The sequence below is a fragment of the Lithobates pipiens genome, unplaced genomic scaffold (assembly GCF_037356315.1).
Source record: "Lithobates pipiens isolate NorthernLeopardFrog02 unplaced genomic scaffold, aLitPip1_a1.2 Scaffold_18, whole genome shotgun sequence".
NCBI lineage: Eukaryota > Metazoa > Chordata > Amphibia > Anura > Ranidae > Lithobates > Lithobates pipiens.
In genome coordinates this window covers 641390095-641412805 of record NW_027507758.1, presented here as the reverse complement: position 1 = coordinate 641412805, position 22711 = coordinate 641390095, and the positions used below count along the sequence as shown (strand labels likewise).

At 45.7% G+C, this 22711-nt stretch overlaps 2 protein-coding genes across 2 annotated transcripts in view; both read left to right on the top strand.

The window, feature by feature from the left end:
* Positions 1-22711, top strand: part of LOC143986903 (uncharacterized) — a 1023878-nt gene that overhangs the window by 544525 nt on the left and 456642 nt on the right. The window contains exon 6 of the mRNA XM_077485310.1: positions 10721-10948. Within this exon, the coding sequence (XP_077341436.1) occupies positions 10721-10948 (228 nt within the window). The remainder of the gene's footprint in view (positions 1-10720; positions 10949-22711) is intronic.
* Positions 14138-19609, top strand: LOC143989791 (uncharacterized). The gene has a single exon (XM_077490059.1). It carries the CDS (start codon positions 15047-15049, stop codon positions 16028-16030), a length of 984 nt encoding a protein of 327 aa, XP_077346185.1. The 5' UTR covers positions 14138-15046; the 3' UTR covers positions 16031-19609.

The window sequence follows — 22711 nt, the reverse complement described above, 5'->3', positions numbered from 1 at the left end:
CTCCAGGCTCTCACCGTCCAGCCTCGTCTTCTACTTCTCCTTCTCCTCTCTCCTCACAATTGTCCTCCACTCCACCTTCCATCACGCCAAGCTCACGTTTTTCTGCAAAAAGGCAGGCTTCCATGGGCCTAATGTTCGAGCGTAAAAAAATGATGACGCCGGATAACCCTCTTGCCCAACAGTTGACGGCTGGCTTGTCAGAACTGATAGCCCGCCAACTACTGCCATATAAACTGGTGGACTCGGAGGCCTTTCGAAAATTTATGACCATTGGAACACCACAATGGAAGGTCCCAGGAAGGAAGTATTTCTCAGAGAAGGGCATCCCAGAGCTATATGGCCATGTTCAGCGGCAAGTGAATGTATGTCTGGCACACAGTGTCGGTGCCAAGATACATCTGACCACAGACACGTGGTCTAGCAAACACGTGCAGGGAAGGTATATCACTTTTACTGCCCACTGGGTAAACCTTCTGATGGCCGTCAAACATGTAACCCGTGGCACCCGTGTAGATTTGGTTTTACCACCACGGATTGCATGCAGGCTTGGCTCTTCTTCTCCTCCTCCTCCTACTCCATCCTCCACCCTCTCCTCCTCGGCTGACTCCTCCTTTTCTGCTGCTAGCGTCTCTTGCGCTGCGCAGCCCACGCTCCCCAGAACCTATTCGACATGCCAGGTGAGACGTTGCCATGCCGTGCTGCGTCTGTTGTGCCTGGAAGCCAAGAGCCACACTGGCACTCCTTTCAGCTTTGCGTTCACAGGCAGATCAGTGGCTAACACCGCTCAATTTGACAGTTGGTAAAGTGGTGTGTGACAACAGTGCCAATCTGCTTAGCGCATTGAAACAGGGCAAAACTACGCACATGCCATGCATGGCACACGTCTTAAACTTGTTCGTGCAGCGATTCCTTGTCAAATACCCTGGGGTCTAGGACATCTTGCGGCAGGCAAGGAAAATCTCGGCCCATTTCAGAAGATCTTACACGGCCATGGCTCGCCTTGCTGACATTCAGCGGCGACACAATCTGGCGGTCAGACGTCTTATTTGCGATTGCCCGACGTGATGGAACTCAACCTTCTATATGCTTGATAGGCTGCTCCAGCAGAAACGTGCAGTTAACGTCTACCTGTATGAACTCTGCGGCAGAACAGGTTCTGGGGAGCTGGGTTTTTTTTCACCGCGCCAGTGGCTGCTCATGCGCGATGCATGCAGACTTCTGCGCCCATTTGAGGAGATCACCAAACTGGTCAGTCGCAGCCATGGCGCCATCAGTGACATGGTACCTTATGCCTTCTTTATGGAGCGTGCATTGCGTTGTGTCATTGATCAAGCTGTGGAGGAGCAGGAGCGGGAAGATGAGGAAGTCGCAATGCTGGATGAATTCCCAGGGGGGGCTACTCTATCTGAGACAAGTCAACAACAGGAGTCTGAAGAGGAGTCAGAGGAGGATGGTGCCGGGGCAGATGAGGAGGAGCAAGAAGAGAATGCTGTAAACCTTTCTGCGATCCCTGTTGTGGTGCGTGGATGGGGAGAGGAGAATGAAGAGGACGACATTATCCTGGATGATGAGCAGGAGCCAGGCCACCACACCGCTTCCAGTTTAGTGCAAATGGGGGCCTTCATGCTCCAGTGTTTTAATAGGGACCCCCGTATAAAAAGCATAAGGGTCAAGGACCAGTACTGGGTGGCAACCTACTTAGACCCCCGGTACAAACACAAAATGTCGGAAATGTTACCGCCGTCACAGAGGGCTGGCAGAATGGAGCACTTCCAGGCCTTGCTTCGAGAAATGCTGCATTCTGCTTTTGCGTGTGCTGGCAGAGGAGCAATTCCCACTCCCAAAGAAGGAGTTGCGGGTACCAATCCAACAGCGCCTGCAAGAAGAGGCCGGTTTGAAGATGTGTTGGTGACTTCGGATATGAGGTCATTCTTTCAGCTGACCCATCGACAGGTGTCATCCGGATCCAGCATCAGGGAACGCCTAGACCGTCAGGTGTCCGACTACATCGGGTTAACGGCCGATGTGGACGCTCTGAGGAGTGATGAACCCCTGGACTACTGGGTGGGCAGGCTTGACCTATGGCCAGAGCTTACCCAATTTGCAATCGAACTGTTGGCTTGCCCCTCGTCCAGTGTCCTGTCCGAAAGGACGTTCAGCGCAGCAGGGGGGATCGTGACCGATAAGCATACTCGCCTAGCTCACGACAGTGTTAACTACCTCACATTTCTAAAAATGAATGAGGCATGGATCTCGGAGGAATTCAACACATGTGACCAGTAGACCATGTATATGTCTATAAACAATTTTTTAAATCGAGCACACAGACCTTCTTTCTTCATTTGGCTCACTTCCTTGTCCAAAAAAAGCACACCGTACTATATGCCCATACCCTCCTGTTTGAAGAGGTTGAGCGGTGTCATATTTCTACTGGGGCTGCTTATTATGAGAGGCTCCCACCATCACTGTGCTGTGCTGACTTCTTCCTGGGGCTGTACCTCTGCTGTGCATATTATGAGGGGCTCCCACCATCCCTGTGCAATGCTCATTATGAGGGGCTCCCACCATCCCTGTGCTGTGCTGACTTCCTCCTGGGGCTGTACCTCTGCTGTGCATATTATGAGGGGCGACCACCATCCCTGTGCTATGCTCATTATGAGGGGCTCCCACCATCCCTGTGCTGTGCTGACTTTCTCCTGGGGCTGCTTAGTATGAGGGGCTCCCACCATCCCTGTGCTGTGCTGACTTCCTCCTGGGGCTGCTTATTATGAGGGGCTCCCACCATCCCTGTGCTGTGCTGACTTCCTCCTGGGGCTGTACCTCTGCTGTGCATATTATGAGGGGCGACCACCATCCCTGTGCTATGCTCATTATGAGGGGCTCCCACCATCCCTGTGCTATGCTGACTTCCTCCTGGGGTTGCTTACGGTGCAGGTGTCAGTGCTGTATATCACGGTGCTGGTGTCAGTGCTATATATCACGGTGCTGGTGTCAGTGCTTTATGTCACGCTGCTGATGTCAGTGCTCTCTATCACGGTGCTGGTGTCAGTGCTGTATATCACGGTGCTGGTGTCAGTGCTTTATGTCACGCTGCTGATGTCAGTGCTCTCTATCACGTTGCTGGTGTCAGATCACTCTATCATTGTGCAGTTGTCATTGCTGTATGTCACGCTGCTGATGTCAGTGCTGTATATCACGTGCTGGTGTCAGATGACTCTATCACGGTGCAGGTGTCATTGCTGTATGTCACGCTGCTGGTGATCATCTCCTGCACCCTCTTCTTTGCCTACCCTGACCTTCCCTCTCCTCCATTGCCTTCATGCGCTCCACAGTCCTGAATTGTCACAATTTCACATATAAAAAAAGAATGCTTGTAGTTGTCAATCCCAGATTCACCTCATACATGTGTTATGTCATTGGCCATGTGGTGGGACTATGTTTGCACAGCTAGTAATTATTTTGTGGCTGCAAATTTGACCTGTAGGTTTGCAAAGTTCACCTCCCATTGAAGTCAATGGGTCCCGCCGCGAACGTTACGTTATATTATGAGGGGCTCCCACCATCCCTGTGCTATGCTCATTATGTGGAGCTCCCACCATCCCTGTGCTATTCTCATTATGAGGGGCTCCCACCATCCCTGTGCTGTGCTGACTTCCTCCTGGGGCTGCTTATTATGAGGGGCTCCCACCATCCCTGTGCTGTGCTGACTTCCTCCTGGGGCTGTACCTCTGCTGTGCATATTATGAGGGGCGACCACCATCCCTGTGCTATGCTCATTATGAGGGGCTCCCACCATCCCTGTGCTATGCTGACTTCCTCCTGGGGTTGCTTACGGTGCAGGTGTCAGTGCTGTATATCACGGTGCTGGTGTCAGTGCTATATATCACGGTGCTGGTGTCAGTGCTTTATGTCACGCTGCTGATGTCAGTGCTCTCTATCACGGTGCTGGTGTCAGTGCTGTATATCACGGTGCTGGTGTCAGTGCTTTATGTCACGCTGCTGATGTCAGTGCTCTCTATCACGTTGCTGGTGTCAGATCACTCTATCATTGTGCAGTTGTCATTGCTGTATGTCACGCTGCTGATGTCAGTGCTGTATATCACGTGCTGGTGTCAGATGACTCTATCACGGTGCAGGTGTCATTGCTGTATGTCACGCTGCTGGTGATCATCTCCTGCACCCTCTTCTTTGCCTACCCTGACCTTCCCTCTCCTCCATTGCCTTCATGCGCTCCACAGTCCTGAATTGTCACAATTTCACATATAAAAAAAGAATGCTTGTAGTTGTCAATCCCAGATTCACCTCATACATGTGTTATGTCATTGGCCATGTGGTGGGACTATGTTTGCACAGCTAGTAATTATTTTGTGGCTGCAAATTTGACCTGTAGGTTTGCAAAGTTCACCTCCCATTGAAGTCAATGGGTCCCGCCGCGAACGTTACGTTATATTATGAGGGGCTCCCACCATCCCTGTGCTATGCTCATTATGTGGAGCTCCCACCATCCCTGTGCTATTCTCATTATGAGGGGCTCCCACCATCCCTGTGCTGTGCTGACTTCCTCCTGGGGCTGCTTATTATGAGGGGCTCCCACCATCCCTGTGCTGTGCTGACTTCCTCCTGGGGCTGTACCTCTGCTGTGCATATTATGAGGGGCGACCACCATCCCTGTGCTATGCTCATTATGAGGGGCTCCCACCATCCCTGTGCTATGCTGACTTCCTCCTGGGGTTGCTTACGGTGCAGGTGTCAGTGCTGTATATCACGGTGCTGGTGTCAGTGCTATATATCACGGTGCTGGTGTCAGTGCTTTATGTCACGCTGCTGATGTCAGTGCTCTCTATCACGGTGCTGGTGTCAGTGCTGTATATCACGGTGCTGGTGTCAGTGCTTTATGTCACGCTGCTGATGTCAGTGCTCTCTATCACGTTGCTGGTGTCAGATCACTCTATCATTGTGCAGTTGTCATTGCTGTATGTCACGCTGCTGATGTCAGTGCTGTATATCACGTGCTGGTGTCAGATGACTCTATCACGGTGCAGGTGTCATTGCTGTATGTCACGCTGCTGGTGATCATCTCCTGCACCCTCTTCTTTGCCTACCCTGACCTTCCCTCTCCTCCATTGCCTTCATGCGCTCCACAGTCCTGAATTGTCACAATTTCACATATAAAAAAAGAATGCTTGTAGTTGTCAATCCCAGATTCACCTCATACATGTGTTATGTCATTGGCCATGTGGTGGGACTATGTTTGCACAGCTAGTAATTATTTTGTGGCTGCAAATTTGACCTGTAGGTTTGCAAAGTTCACCTCCCATTGAAGTCAATGGGTCCCGCCGCGAACGTTACGGTTCGCAAACTATCGGTCGCGTTCGTGGTCCGAGTTCACGAAAAGTCCAGTCGGAAGTTCGTCCATCACTAGTCAGGAGCCTTTCCTGTCATCCTACATGATCCCTTCTGAGGATTGTTCTACCCAAACAAATGTATGAAATTACAGATACATAGGTCCCAACTGTTCCTGATTTCTAGGGACTGTCCCTGATTTGGAACAATGTCCCTCTGTCCCTCTTTCCTCCTCATTTGTCCCTCATTTTGGTCTGATCTATATAATTGTATATAAAATGCACTTTTTATCTTTCAAAGATTGTTTCTCAGTGCTAAACCTTTTATCCAATTTCTAAATTGCTGCATTTGTAAATTTTAACAGCCAGTGTAAAGAAATAGTAGTGGTAAAAAAAAGCACTTGTGGGTTTAACCAATCATTTTTTTGTATGATTCTCCTTTAAGGGGACATGGCGGGGTTGTGTCTGATGCCTACATACTTTTGCTAATAGGTGTCCCGCATTCCCATCCCAAAAGTTGGGACGTATGTTGATGAGTCCTCCTTCTATGTGATCTAGAAGATCTTGAATTACAATGCCTTTATGGATGAAGTGGATGACTCAGTCTATAGATTTTTTATTGTTTTACAGCTTTTTTCACATTAATTATTTTATTTATATACCAGGAAGTGCATAAATTCAGGACACTTTTTTGGCAGTAGGCGGAGTTGTATTATAATTAGGGGCGGGGCATGCAGTTATAGGTGAGCCATAGAAAAAGGTGAAAATGCGGTGCTCGTGGTTTACGTAAAATAGTGGGCGTGGCTTACATGGGGTGTGGCTCAAAGGGGTGTGGTTAGAGTCTGAGATGAATGCGGAGGGGAGAGGGAAAGGAGGGGCGTAGAGGGAAAGGAGAGACAGCCCCCCCGATCCTACACCACAATAGCAATATGTATTTTCCAGAGTTTGACAATCAGCAGATAAAGATACTCCAAATACCTGGTGTTAGCGCTTCAATCATCCCGGCGCCATGATTGTTATGGTGTCAGGATGATTGAAGCGCATTATTTCTATTATTACATTGTAATATGAAATTAAATCATTCAACTCACCATAATGCCGAATCAGTGGGAGCCATGAGCGCGTCACTAGCCACGTTGCCTGCCACCAGATGCCATCAGGTGTCCCAAGCGGAGTCTGTCCTTACATCGGGTGCCCCATCAGAGGTACCTTCTTCACATCTGTGTCCATCAGCGGAGCCCCTCCTTACATCTGGTGCCCCTCTGACATCCAGACTGGCCCCGGCATCCACAGACTGGCCCCCGCATCCACAGACTGGCCCCCACATACTGCACAGACTGGCCCCGCCATACTGCACAGACTGGCCCAACATACTGCACAGACTGGCCCCGACATACTGCACAGACTGGCCCTGACATACTGCACAGACTGGCCCCGACATACTGCACAGACGGGCCCCGACATACTGCACAGACGGGCCCCGACATACTGCACAGACTGGCCCTGACATCCTCCACAGAATGGCCCCCACAGACTGGCCCCCACATCCTCCACAGACTGGGCCCCACATCCTCCACAGACTGGGCCCCACATCCTCCACAGACTGGCTCCCACATCCACAGACTGGCCCCCACATCCAGACTGGCCCCCACATCCACAGACTGGCCCCCACATACTCCACAGACTGGCCCCCACATACTGCACAGACTGGCCTCCACATCACCAGACTGGCCCCCACATCTCCAGACTGGCCCCCACATACTGCATGGACTGGCCCCGACATAGTCACTGCACGGACTGGCCCCGACAGGACATATGATCTCTTGTCCTCCAAGCCGTCGTTGCCGCGCTGACTTTGAACTGTGGCGCAGCCCACACTGCACTTTGCAGACACTGGCAGCGACGCAGCATCTGAAGCTCCATTGAAGACCAGCTTCTGGTCTTCTTTAAAATGGCTTGGAGGAAATTGTCTCCGCCGGCCGCGAACCTCTAGTGGCCAGCGGCGGAAAATGGGAAATTTGAATTTCCCGGGACAAGCCGAATTTACAGGGACAAAATGAATTCAGAACAAATGTCCTAATCCCAGGAATGTCCCTGGAAATTTGGGACAGTTGGCAACTATGGAAGTGTTCTTACTTGGAGAGAGCTCAACCACCATTCCTATGTAAACATTACATCCTTGCAATTTATGTTTAACATATTCATTATGAGTGGACTATATATATATTTATTTATGCTTTTTAATATTTTTTTTCATTTTCTTCATCAAAAAATTAAATTTAGTTGTTGAGTTATGTTTTTAACTTTGCCCTGCTATACATGGTTATAATGAGTCATTTCCTGGGGCTGCAGTTCCTCTGAACTCCACAAGATGATGATCTTACTTCTACCCAGACAGGAAGTCTCTATGGAATACAGACAGGAAGTGATGTCAGGTACACACAGGAAGTTCCGGGTGAGATGTGAGTCGGGAAGTAGCAAGGAGACATTGCTGGAAGTGGCAGAAGACGAGGTAATAAGATTTTATCTGCTATTTACACCCAGTAACCCCCCCGTCATGTCCGTCCTCTTCCTCCATAGTCACTGTGATGTATTTTATCTCCAGCAGATGATGATACACACATATATAGTGTGGAAACCTAGATTAACCCCTTCAGGGGCAGAACATTTCCCCACTTACAGGGCCGGAACATTCTCTTCATTTCAGAGATAAATTCTAGTAATATGTTCCTCTAAACAAACATCACTGACAATAAATAGACAAGACAATGACCATCCTGACCGTACATGGCCTACAAAGGACAATTATTACACTACACAGGCTGTTGGTCTCTGATGGTCCTCTCACCCACCTGCACATACTTTTCTGACCTCCATAAAGGAGAAGTCCAGCCTGAGATGGCTTGGCTGGGCTTCTCCTATGGGTTACAGGAGTGCAGTTAGTTTTGCACTCTTGTGACCTGTTTTCAGCAGAGAGCGGGCTGAAGTCGGCTCTCTGGTGACATCACTGGAATCAGTCCAGGCACCGCATCATCACGACAATGAAGTCTGGATCTTCCAGGAGCCTGGACTGATGGCCATCTCAGCCTCTCAGCGAGCCACTGAGAGACTGAGATGGGCTCTCCCCGCCCCTCCACAGCTCCAGTGAGCGCGGGGGGCGGAGCTGGGAGAACCGAGCCATCACAGATGTTAGATCGCTCTGTTCTCAGTGAAGAGGCGTAGGGGGACCGATGCTGCATCCACCTAGGTAAGTATGAATCTGAAAGAAAAATAAATCATACTCTTCTTTTAAAGAACTTCTGCCAGCAAGTGAAGGAAGCCTTCACCTCACCATTTCACTGTTCTAGAAATATGTTACAGGATACAAAATAGACCAAGAGAACAAACCCCTCCCCCCTGCTGTCCTCCTACCAGCACTGAAATAAAACACACACACCAGTAATGTGCACTACAAGGTCCAGCCCAACAGACAGCAGTCTATGGTAACAGCATGATGAGGACAAATGTTCATTCCAACATACAAGGGTCCTGCAGCTTGTCAGATAAAGATCCGGGAAGATCCAAGGAGCTCAAACAACAAAGAAATGACAGCGCGAGATCCTCATTAGAATGAGGAAGTCATTTATTCCTTAAAAAACAAATAGTACACTTACATGTTAAAATCTTCATAATCAGCATAGATGGCAGATGGGTTGCTATTGGAGAGAACAAAACTAACTCCTCCCCCACAGTTCTGTACTCCACCAGCAGCATCCTCCTGCTATCCAATCCGATCCCTTCTCTTACTGCAGAGAGTGACAGTGACATCACTCCGATCAGTCAGCAGGCTGCCGGAGATTGGAGCCTTGCAGCCGGAGTTCTGGCAATTATCCTGATTAGCCGACAACTCCGACTAAAAGTCAGCAAGTTCCCCTTCCTGGACATCATATTGACCCGACATTGTCCTCACAGCACTGCCTCAGAGCAAACAAGTCAAAGGAAGGATCGTATTTATCATTCCTTGTCTGCAGATCTAAAATGAAACAAAACCAGTTCAGGAACTAAACAAACCCAACAGAGAAAAGGGAATATCTGATCCAGCAGCCAAGAGGGTCCCGCACCTCAAACATGTAGCAAACAGTCCAAACTAAATGTGTTCCCATGGGGGGAGTAGTTGTTAAATGTACAGCAACCCTCCTATTACCCCCCTCACATCCACATCCTATTATTGTGTGACCAACACCATCCAAATAATTCTTACTTTCATTTCCCAAAGTTATCTGTCTACAAGGAGACCTGTATAGATCAAATGACGGCACCAATGAGGACGGAGGAGGACCGGAGTCACATGACTGAGAAGATACTAAACCTCACCCTGGAGATCATCTACCTGCTGACCGGAGAGGTGAGGAGGATTCTGGGAGGTCACATGACATCACTCTTATCTCTTAATAAAACACAAACCTGACCGGGGAGGTGAGGAGGATTCTGGGAGGTCACATGACATCACTCTTATCTCTATTAATAAAACACAGACCTGACCGGAGAGGTGAGGAGGATTCTGGGAGGTCACATGACATCACTCTTATCTCTATTAATAAAACACAGACCTGACCGGAGAGGTGAGGAGGATTCTGGGAGGTCACATGACATCACTCTTATCTCTATTAATAAAACACAGACCTGACTGGAGAGGTGAGGAGGATTCTGGGATTCTAACATGATATTCCTATTGGTTCCTCAATACAGAGATTTCCTCTTGTGAAGTCAGGTGATCATATGACCATCACAGTGCCTCCATGTGACTCGCTAAAACCCGAGAGACACAACATGGAGAAGATTCTAGAAGTCACCAAGAAGATGATGGAGCTGCTGACAGGAGAGGTGAGGAGGATTCTGGGAATTGTGGGACATTATCCAGTAACAGACAAGGGATGTGTCTGGATGGTGACTGTATCATTGTGTGTGTCAGGTTCCTATAAGGTGTCAGGATGTCACTGTCTATTTCTCCATGGAGGAGTGGGAGTATTTAGAAGGACACAAGGATCTCTACAAGGACGTCATGATGGACAATCAGCCGCCCCTCACATCACCGGGTAAGAGGAGACTTTATTGTAAAGGAGAGAGCAGTACGGAGGGTCCACCTAGATCCCCCATCATCTGATAAACACATAGAAACAATGTATTCAGTCAGTGTGTGTGTTTCCTACAGATGGATCCAGTAATGGGAACCCACCAGAGAGATGTCCCCGTCCTCTGTATTCCCGGGATTCCACACAGGAAGGTCACACCATCCCCCACCATCATCAGGTAGATGAGGAACAATCACTGATAGTATCATTAGGATCTGTACATTATCTGCATTGTTACCATTGATGTCATTTTTATTATATATTCAGAGTGGAAACCTGAGAGATCCTAAAGTTGAGGTTAAAGAAGAGATAAAAGAGGAGGATGATGAGGATGGGGTGATGGAGGAGTCAGAGTCTCTAAAAGAACAGAAAGATCTGTACCAGGACACCATGGTGGAGTCATCCAGCTACAGAAACCCACCAGAGAGATGTCCCCGTCCTCTGTATTCCCGGGATTCCACACAGGAAGATCACACCATCCCCCACTGTTATAAGGTTGGTGGGATGGAGCCTCTAGAACATGGACTCCTAGAGATGATGTGTGGATTTTCTATGTGATGTCACAATAATAAATCTTATATATTACAGATGATATTCTCTCTCATTTTCTTGGTTTAGAGTGGAGATCCAATCGATATAGAATTTGAGGTGAAATCAGAAGAAGAAGAGAGGTATGTGAGGGATGATCAGCAGTCTATGGAGGAGGATGGAATAACGGGGACATTTATAGAGGAGGACACTCCTACAGAGATCAGCACAGGTGGGTCATTAACACTAAATACATTCCTCCACCCATACTGCTCACTGATTGGTCCAGAGTAGGGCGGGGGCTGGGTGATAATCTTCCTTCTCTATGCTGCAGTCACAATTTTTGGATCTAGACTGGATTTATGGAAATTCTGGGGTTCAGCTGGCAGCAAAAGTTTGATTTTCACAATAGATGTTGCTCTACCTATTCACCTTGTGCATGTGCTTTGGGTCTTCTACTTCATGCCCAGGTCTAGCACAAGAAAAAATCATTCCAGAATTACTTGCTCTGTTGTTTTCTGGCTGTGCTAAGTTGAGGGATATTTCTGTACAGTCTCATTTAACCACTTAAGGACCGCCGTATTGCCATTGTACGTCATCACAATGGCACAGGCAGGCACAAGCACGTAGATGTACGTGCCTGCCTTCCAGCGGGTGGGGGATCCGATTGGACCCCCTCCCGCTGGATACGGCGGTCCGGTTCGCTCCAGGAGCGATCCGTGATGAGGGGATGGCCGTTGGTTTCTGGCCACCCCCTCTGGATCGCTCCTGGCCAATGACAAGCTTCCTCCCACTGTGTATTGTTTACACAGGAAGGAGGAAGTGATGTCATTCTCCTCGGGGCGGTCTTTTTGACCGGACTACGAGGAGAAGACTAACAGTAAGTGCACCAAAACACTACACTGACACATAGGTACACAAACCCCCCCCCCCGAACCGCCCCCCCCCCCCCCCCCCCAGTCACAGTGTCACTGATTGCATTGATCATTTCTTTACTGATCACTGCATTCAGTGTCAGTTGTAACAGTTAAATCTGTCAGGGCAGTTAGTGTTAGGTCCAGGGTAGCCCCCTATCACCCCCCAATAAAGATTTCACCCCCTTTTGCCAGTGTCACTAAGCGATCATTTTTCTGATCGCTGCATTAGTGTAGCCAGTGTCGCTAGGTAGCTAGTTTTTTTTTTTAGGTTCACTGCCAGGTTTTTATAGCGCTAGGTACCCCGATATACTACCCAATAATGGTTTTAACCCCCTGATTGCCCCTAGTTAACCCTTTCACCCCCTTTTGCCAGTGTCACTAAGCGATCGTTTTTCTGATCGCTGCATTAGTGTCACTAGTGCCGCTAGGTAGCTAGTTATTTTTTTAGGTTCACCGCCAGGTTTTTATAGCGCTAGGTACCCCGATATACTACCCAATAATGGTTTTAACCCCCTGATTGCCCCTAGTTAACCCTTTCACCCCCTTTTGCCAGTGTCACTAAGCGATCATTTTTCTGATCGCTGCATTAGTGTCACTAGTGTCGTTAGGTAGCTAGTTATTTTTTTAGGTTCACCGCCAGGTTTTTATAGTGTTAGGTACCCCCATATACTACCCAATAATGGTTTTAACCCCCTGATTGCCCCTAGTTAACCCTTTCACCAGCGATCACAGTATAAGTGTCACTGGTGACGCTGGTTAGCCAGTTAGTTATTTAGGTTCCCCGTCAGGTTTTTATATAGCGCCAGGGACCCCCATATACTACCTAATAAAAATTTGAACCCCCTGATTGCCCCTAGTTAACCCTTTCACCACTGATCACCGTATAAGTGTTACGGGTGACTCTGGTTAGTTTGCTTTTTATAGCATCAGGGGACCCACCATTTATTACCCAATAAAGGTTTAACCCCCTGATCACCCGGCGGGTGATATCAATTAGGTTTTAGGGTCAGGGTCTGCGTCGCCCCAGGCAGCGCTAGGTTAGTGCCAGTACCGCTAACACCCACGTGTAAAGCATACACCTCCCGTAGTGGTATAGAATCTGAACAGATCAATATCTGATCTGATCAGATCTATACTAGCGTCCCCAGCAGTTTAGGGTTCCAAAAAAATGCATTGTTAGCGGGATCAGCCCAGATACCTGCTAGCACCTTTTGCCCCTCTGCCCAGCCCACCCAAGTGCAGTATCGATCGATCACTGTCACTTACAAAACACATAACTGCAGCGATCGCAGAGTCAGGCCTGATCCCTGCGATCGCTAACAGTTTTTTTGGTAGCATTTTATATTTAAATCCGGAAGGCAGTGCTTGGTTTTCGGGGTCCCGTACGTGGCTAGGCTCCCAAAAAGTCCCCCACATGTGGTATCCCCGTACTCAGGAGAAGCAGCAGAATTTATTTTGCAGTGTAATTTGACGTATTCCCATAGCATGTGTGAGCAATATATCATTTAGTGACAACTTTGTGCAAAAAAAACAAAGTTTGTAATATTCCCACAACTTGTGGCAAAATATAAAATATTCCATGGACTCAACATGCCTCTCAGTAAATAGCTTGGGTGTCTACTTTCCAAAATGGGGTAATTTTGGGGGGTTTTGTGCTGTTTTGGCATTTTATGGCCTTCGGAACTGTGATAGGTAGTGAGGAGTGAAATCAAAAATTTGCACCCTTAGAAATCCTGAAGGCAGTGATTGGTTTTCGGGGTGCCGTGTGCGACTAGACTCCCAAAAAGTCCCACACATGTGGTATCCCCGTACTCAGGAGAAGCAGCAGAATATATTTTGGGGTGCAATTCCACATATAACCATGGCACGTGTGAGCAATATATCATTTAGTGACAACTTTTAGTAAAATTTTTATTTATTTTTTGTCATTATTCAATCCCTTAGGACAAAAAAAAAATATTCAATGGGCTCAACATACCCCTCAGCAATTTCCTTGGGGTGTCTACTTTGCAAAATGGGGTCATTTGGGGGGGTTTGTACTGCCCTGCCATTTTAGCACCTCAAGAAATGAGATAGGCAGTCATAAATTAAAAGCTGTATAAATTCCAGAAAATGTACTCTAGTTTGTAGACGCTATAACTTTTGCGCAAACCAAAAAATATACCCTTATTGACATTTTTTTACTAAACACATGTGGCTGAATACATTTTGCCCTCAATGTATGACTAAAATTTAGTTTATTCGATTTTTCTTATAACAAAAAGAAGAAAATATATTTTTTTTTCAAAATTTTCGCTCTTTTTCCATTTATATCGCAAAAAATAAAAATCGCAGAGGCAATCAAATACCATCAAAAGAAAGCTCTATTTGTGGGAAGAAAAGGACGCAAATTTTGTTTGGGTGCAATATTGCATGACCGCGCAATTACCAGTTAAAGCAGCGCAGTGCGAAATTGGAAAAAGACCTCTGGTCCTTAAGGTGTTTATTGGTCCGGGGCTGTAGTGGTTAAGCTTCCACTGATTACCAATATTATGACTCCTGACCCTTACACTGTATAAATTATATTGTACATTACATAGTCCTGACTTGTGCTCTCTCCCCTCCCCCCACTGCTATATATACACATAATATGTATTCTCTTTTGTTACACCCATTTCCTACCAGCTGGACATTTTATATCGGATGATGTGATTGGAGCACAGACTTTTACATGGTGATAATAATGTGATAACATCCTCAGACTTTGGAACCTTAAACAGAAAGTGATAATGAGGGAGGAGTCAATAACCCAATGATGGGGGTCTTCAGTATCAGTCCAGTCTTCATCTTGGTTGTTCTCCCCCCATCCTCACTCTCTGACCTCTGGTGGGGCTCAGCCCCGCTGTTATTCATGACTAAATCATGGACTAAATAAGGAAGTGCAGGACTTCTTGTGTTGGGAAGATGGCAATGAGTGATAGAGGGGGAGGGGACACTCGTCCTATAATCCCCTTATCACTGTCACTCCTATAAAAGACAGTTCTCGTTGTTTCCTCACTCTCTGACTAAGGTCCATGAATAAAGAAATGATCTGGTAGGAGATCAGAGGACCCATTTACTAGTTACCTTGAGGGGGGAATTATAAGATCCTCAGAGACAAAGCTGCCTGATGTGGGCGGGGTCCTGGTTTAGGGGAACCAATCAGCTGATGTCTAGTAATAATCTTTGTATTTCTATTTTAGTAGATGGACGGGAGATGAGGAAAACCTCAGAGGATTGTCTCACTTTGTCTCCAGACTGTAAAGTAGAAGATGAGGACATCACACAGTATAGTCCAGGAGAAAACCCGACTACCTCAAATGTCCATCCGGCACCACACAGTGTAGATGGACCATCGTATTCCTCTTATCCTGAGGAACCTCAGACTGTGAGGGACGGGGCCATCCTTCCAGCAGAGAAGAGCTTTTCCTGTACTGAGTGCGGGAAGTGTTTCCATTCTAAATACCATCTTAATGTGCATATAAGATCTCACACAGGGGAGAAGCCGTATTCCTGTCCTGAGTGCGGGAAATGTTTTTCACAGAAGTCCAATCTTTCCACACATCAGAGATCTCACACGGGGGAGAAGCAGTACTCCAGTCCTGAGTGCGGGAAATGTTTTTTACATAAGTCTGATCTTTCCAAACATCAGAGATCTCACATAAGGGAGAAACTGTATTCCTGTCCTGAGTGTGGTAAATGTTTTTCACTGAAGTCCCATCTTTACAGACATCAGAGATCTCACACGGGGGAGAAGCCGTATTCCTGTCCTGAGTGTGGGAAGTGTTTTTCACAGAAGTTCGATCTTTCCATACATCAGAGATCTCACACGGGGCAGATGCCACATTCCTGCCCTGAGTGCGGGAAATGTTTTTCACTGAAGTACCGTCTTTACAGACATCAGAGATCTCACACGGGGGAGAAGCCGTATTCCTGTCCTGACTGTGGGAAATGTTTTTCACAGAAGTACAATCTTTACAAACATCAGAGATCTCACACCGGAGAGAAGCCGTATTCCTGTCCTGAGTGCGGGAAATGTTTTTCACGGAAGTCCAGTCTTTACAGACATCAGAAATCTCACACGGGGGAGAAGTCGTATTCCTGTCCTGAATGAGGGAAATGTTCCTCACTGAAGTCCTGTCTTCCTGTACATCAGGGATCCCACACAACCCTTGAGGTGTATTAGTGCCTTGAGTGCGGGAAATGTCTTCTATATGAATGTTGCTGGACATCACAGCTCTCATGTGGGGAAGAAGCACACCCTGATATACACCTCAGATATACTCCATGGCTGATCTTCATCATGGAAGAAACAGTTGATAAGGAGATCAGAGATCACCAAAGACATGGATGAAGTGTTGTAAAAATACAATGGATGGGCGGCTCATACAGGTCTGGTAATGTACTTTTATGTCATGGCTTTCTTCCGGTTCCGCACCCATGCACGTGCACACCCAGAAACCTCCACTGTCATTGGCTGTAGGACAAGTTTGTCAGCAGGTTCCAGCCAATGATTTTGCCCCGTACCCTGCTGATCACCTGCAGCCAATGACAAATCACTCCTGTGTTTTATTTTGTAAACACGGGGAGCTATTTTGTGATTTCTTCTCTTCCCGAGTCCTTTTCTGTTCAGGAAGAGAAGAGAACACCACACCGTGAGTATAATCACCACACTTTACACCCACACACCTTAGATTGGCACATTTATCCCCATTGATTGCCCTCATTCACCCTTTGATCACCCCTGTCACCGAACCAGTGCCATTAGTACAGCGTCAGTGTACAGTATTTTTCACCAATTGCTGTATTAGGGTCACTTGTTACATCAGATAGTGCCAGGGTCAGCTAGCATTAGATTGTCCGCACACTATTGCACTCACGCTGTAGGATCCTAATCATCAACATTACTAGTATAGTGTCTGTATGATCAATATCTTGATCACCACCATTACTAGTATAGTGTCTGTATGGATCAATATCCTGATCATCGCCATTACTAGTATAGTGTCTGTATGGATCAATATCCTGATCACTTCCATTACTAGTATAGTGTCTGTTTGGATCAATATTCTGATCACCACCATTACTAGTATAGTGTCTGTATGGATCAATATCCTGATCACCATATGATATGAGAAGGGCAACCCAAGGCCAGGTTATGGGTATATGGGGTATCTCAGCCAATGGGCAGGGGTTTTCTTGAATCCCTTGGCCTGCTGGGAGAACCTATATATTCGGGTGGAGTCAAGTGATCAGGGTTCTGTGCCACCTAGGGAGAAAACGTTTTGCAGAAGGTAGTATAACAAGACATGTGGCCACTCATTAAAATTAGAAGAAAAGAGGTTTAACCTTAAACTACATAGAGGGTTCTTTACTGTAAGAGCGGCAAGGATATGGAATTCCCTTCCACAGGCGGTGGTCTTAGCGGGGGAGCATCAATAGTTTCAAGAAACTATTAGATAATATCTTGAACGACAGCAACATACAGGATATACAATGTAATACTGACATATAATCACACACATAGGTTGGACTTGTGTCTTTTTTCAACCTCTTCTAATATGTAACTATCTAAGCTAGCTGCTACCATAACAATGGTATTTAGTGTCAAAGTACCGAGGTACGGGTACAGCAATTTGCGTGAAGTGGTTAAAGGGTAACTCCACTTGCGTGGCAAAAAAAGAAAATAAAGAAAAAATAATATAGCACATATAATTGGGACACTAATCATATTGTAATTGAATGTTATTAAAAATTACCTTTCCTTTTCAATCTGCAGCCAATGTAATATTCTGAGAATACATTGCAATATGGCTACCTGGAGCTGTCCTGTACACAGAGTGTGTACTGACCACTCTCCAGAAACATCATTTCCTGCTTGTGTGATTGGCTCACCATTTTCCCCAGAAGTCTGCCCTAAGATACAAGTCAGATTTCAGGCATTCCCTGAAACAAAAATTTCATTTTTTGGAGAGATACTTTCAATAGGAACACGTCTAAAGGGATGCAGGCCCAGCAGCTTTCCTCATTAGTGCCCTGCAGCTGCACACTTGACAGTTAATTATGAAACCACTCCCATTAGACTCACTCAGAACAGAGGCACAGACAAACACACAGGGATTTCTTCAGAATAACAAAAGGTAGGAATCTGCAACAAAGTTTGTTATAATCCCTGCAATGTACACAGATCACCCAGAGGGGAATGTTTTTTTCTCAACAAAAGTGGAGTTACACTTTAACCATTGTAATTTACTTTGCAGGAACACCAATCAGCTGCAGCACTGATCTGTTTATTCTGACAGCAGCAGGGTGTTGCTCTCAGAATATAAAAATCTGTGCCTGCAGTGCTGCAGGAGGAAAAAAAATGTGTATGCCCAAGCAGGAGGGGCCTGTGCGGTCAGTGAGTGGATTGCTCCTTTGCTCCAGCATATATATATTTTTCACCTTTTTGGTATAGATTTCAGTTAAAAAAAAGTGTTTTTTGTTGCATAAATCTCATATCGTTATTGTGTTTTATTGTTAACCATTGTTTGCTTTAGAGCAGGGGTCTCAAACTCAAATTACCTGAGGGCCACAAGACAAGTTTTCATATCCCATGGGGGCCGCATGCAAACTTAAAAAACAACAGTACTGGTGTCAGCAGACGCATTATTAACCCCCATCACTGGTGTCAGCGGATTCATTATTAACCCCAGCACTGGTGTTAACGGACGCATTATTAACCCCCATCACTGGTGTCAGCGGATGCATTATTCACCCCCAGCAGTGGTATCAGTGGACGCATTAATAAACTCTAGCACTGGTGTTAGCGGATGCATTATTAAACCCCAGCACTGATGGTAGCGGATGCAGTATTATACCCCAGCACTGGTGTTAGCAGACGTATTATTAAACCCCAGCACTGGTGTCAGCGGACGCATTATTAAACCCAGCACTGGTGTTAGCAGACGTATTATTAAACCCCAGCACTGGTGTCAGCGGATGCATTATTAAACCCAGCACTGTTGTCAGTGAACACATTATTTACCCCCAGCACTGGTGTCAGCGGACGCATTATTATACCCCAGTACTGGTGTCAGCAGATGCATTATAAAGCCCCAGCACTGGTGTCAGAAAACGCATTAGTAAACCCCAGCACTGGTGTTAGCAGACACATTATTAACCCCCAGCACTGGTGTCATTGGACACATTATTAACCTCCAGCATCAAGCCGGAGCGTCCCACAAAGAGGGAGCCATGTGACGGGAGTCACTTTTGGGCGCAGGGTGACCAAGAAAATAAAGAAACATGTATCTGCCATATTAGAAATAGTGGCTGATTCATAATGCTGGGACAAATACTGTTAGGAGATGCTGATGTCAATTCCAGCCACCTGTCTCTGCCTGTGTCTGCTATAATGTAAATGAGTCTAGTGTGGCTTCTCTTTCAGTCATTGTTGTCTGGGCTAATTAACCCTGCAATTGTATGAAGGAGTTCTGTATTGAGATGTATGATTATGTGTATTGTATAGTCGGTGAGCTAGGAGACGTGAAGTCTGTCCTAAAGGTCATGTCTCTGAGTCACCTAGGCTGTCTAAAGGATTAGATAATTAGCTCATGTTAATTAGGTTTCTGGTCAGAGGCTGTACTTTCATCCTGCTGTATATATTTGTGTGAGATCTCAAAATAAAAATTCATTCCTGTTTGAACCTCAATACAGAGCCTCGTCTTGTACTTGGGGGAGAATTATTCGTATGGTTTTTTGTTCAGCTGATTGAAGTGTTCGGTAGCTGCCTTTGGGTTCGGAAATGGAATGTCCTAAACGGCTTTAACCCCTTTCATACTCGGGGTGTCATGACAGAATAATTTAAAATGTTTTCTTAAAAGGCAATGGAAAAGTTCAAAGGAATCCCATAACCATTCCATAAAAGCATTCCCGGCATTAAACTTATATCCACACCTGTACAAAACCCTCCACACACCTGTAAATAAATATATGCGTGTGTTCAACCAACACTAAAAACCATTAAAACATATATAGACATGTACGTATATAAAAATACAAATACAAGCCTATACATGCATGTATGCAGCAATACTGAAATTAATAAATACAAATACAATAATGGATACTTCTATGAACACATTACCGCCAACCCACTGTGCATTGAAACAATGAAACTAAGCTAATTAATGACAATACACCGGAGGAGCAATATTGGAGCTTCTATTTACATAGTAATCATAATTGTAATATCCGTATCCAATTAACAATGAATATACGGTCATTATAGTCCATTGTTTCACGCAGAGCCCACTTTAGTCTAATAAATTTAATAAAAACAAAGCATGTTAGTTAAAAAATAGTGTTACAAAAAGATTCATTATTTTAAAAATCTATTACATACCTTCAACCTCACTATCGAACTACCCTATCCAAACCTACCATCTACACACATTACTCTTATCCATATCTGCAGCAAAAAGACTCATTGTGCTTATCATCTAGTTCCAAAATTCAATGCGCCCTTCTATCCCCATGGCAACATAGCTCAATGCCATGGGTATGACCAGACTAGGTGTTTGGGACGAGCCCCTATTGATAATATCTATATCACAGAAAGAGGGGGCCACACGCCCAAACCAGAATAGCGATAAAAGTAAGAGTAAAGGATCTCCATAGCTAAAACACATGTACTAGGGGCCTCTGTGGGTACTACAAGAGTCATACTACATTATGCAGTTCAATTTCCTCATTCAGGCCATGCAGGGCTAAAGTCCCCAAAGTAAAAATTCAAAACGCCTCTCTTGTGCATAATATCTGATACTTTTTACCACTATCTAAATCATTTGATATGGCCTCTATTCCAAAAGCTTTGAGGCTGTCTATATTACTATTATGGACCTCCTTGAAATGTCCTGTTACCAAATATTTTTATTTTTCTGTTGAAATATTACTTCTGTGCTCATTCATCCTTGACCTCATTGGCCTTGAAGTCCGACCAACATATGTGAGGTCACAGGGGCGCAGGAGGCCATATATGACATATGGGGTGCCACAGAGGAACTGCTTGATCTTATAGCCCTTGCCATCAACTCTGACTACATTCCTTTTTCCTGTGGCACATATGTGCGCAATTGCCACAATTACTACTCCCACACATATAACTGTCTTTTTGGTCAAAGATGGTGGTCCAAGGATTGTTGAGCCCCATGGTCCTTATCTTCTTCACTCTACTCAGAGCAATGACACTCCTTAGATTCTTGGGTCTACTAAAGATTAGATGTGGGTGTCACGATAGACTGGTCTTCAGGATCGGGGTCTTATTCAAGAATCTTCCAGTTTTTTTCTGAAGATTTTTTGTATAATGGTGAATTTTTTGTTAAATCTAGTACAAAACATTACTTGTGGTTGTTGGTCTCTATCATATTTTGCCAATTTCTCACCCCCTGCACAGACATTGTCATACAGCTGTAGATATTTTTGAAAGGCTTCTTCTATGTGCTCATCTTCATACCCCTTCTCTTTAAATTTGCTTTTTAGAATCAGGCTTTGTTCTTCATAATAATTTTTTAGTGTACAAGTCCGCCTAAGTCTACAAAACTGACCAAAGGGGACATTCATAATCCACCTAGGATGATGATGGCTGCGGGCGTGAAGGTAAGAATTGCCAACACTCGGCTTGAAATTAGTTCTTGAATGGATTACTCCATTATCCACGGCCCGTAGCTCTAGGTCTAGAAAGACCAAGGACTTTTCATCTACCACATGTGAGAATGGGATTCGGAATTGATTCCTTGCACAATGTGCAAGAAATCCTTCCAGCTCATCCTCGGTACCATTCCAAATGATAATGACATCATCGATGTACCATGCATGACTAGGTTCCTCCCAATTGGGTTGTTAGCCCAAATATATTTGAGCTCCCAATACCCTATGAATACATTTGCATAGCTGGGAGTAAACCTAGCCACCATGGCTGTGCCCTTCACCTGCCTAAAGAAACTATCCTTAAATGAAGTAATTGTGGGTCAAGGTAAACTCGATACACTCGTATATGAATTGGGCTTGTACAGGGCTGAACAATTGTGCTTCTGCCAAATAGTACTCTATTGCTCTAAAGCTAAATTCATGCCAAATGGATGTATACAGGGACGCTATATCGATCGATAGCCATCTGTATCCTTTCTTCCATGTATACGTGGTTAAAATCTCTGGGGCATGGCCCAAGTCCTTTATTTATGACGGCAGGCTGGTTACCAATCCCTGGAGAAAATGGTCGATGTAACTACCAAGATTGCTGGTTAGACTATCAATTCCTGCAATGATTGGTCTACCTGGAGGCTTCTCCATGTCCTTATGCACCTTCGGTATGTGGTAGAAGTGAGGGACCACTGGAGGTTTTGAATATAGGAATCAATGCTCGCTTTTTGTCAGGACCTGATTCAATAGTGCCCTGTCCAACGGCCCTTTAAGCTTGTTATTATAGCTACCAGTAGGGTCTCATGGGAGTCCTTTGTATGTGTTGGTATCACCAATCAGCCTAAAGGCTTCCTTCAGATATTGATCCCTATCTTGTATGACAAAGTCTCCACCTTTATCCGCTTTTCTAATTACAATTTCTGAATTCTTTCTCAGGCTGCTCAGAGGGCCCTCCATACCTACTTCATGGCCCTTTTTATATTTGTAACCTTTGTCACCACACATCTTCCTAAACTCTTCCATCACAACCTCATAAAAAGTGGGTATGAAGTTGCCCTTATTCCAGTGCGGGTAGAAGCTTGATTTCGGTCTAAAATTCGTATTGATAATCTCT

Coding starts and splice junctions, on each gene's coding strand:
- LOC143989791 (XM_077490059.1), top strand. CDS start 15,047: ATGTGGGCGGGGTCCTGGTTTAGGGGAACCAATCAGCTGATGTCTAGT.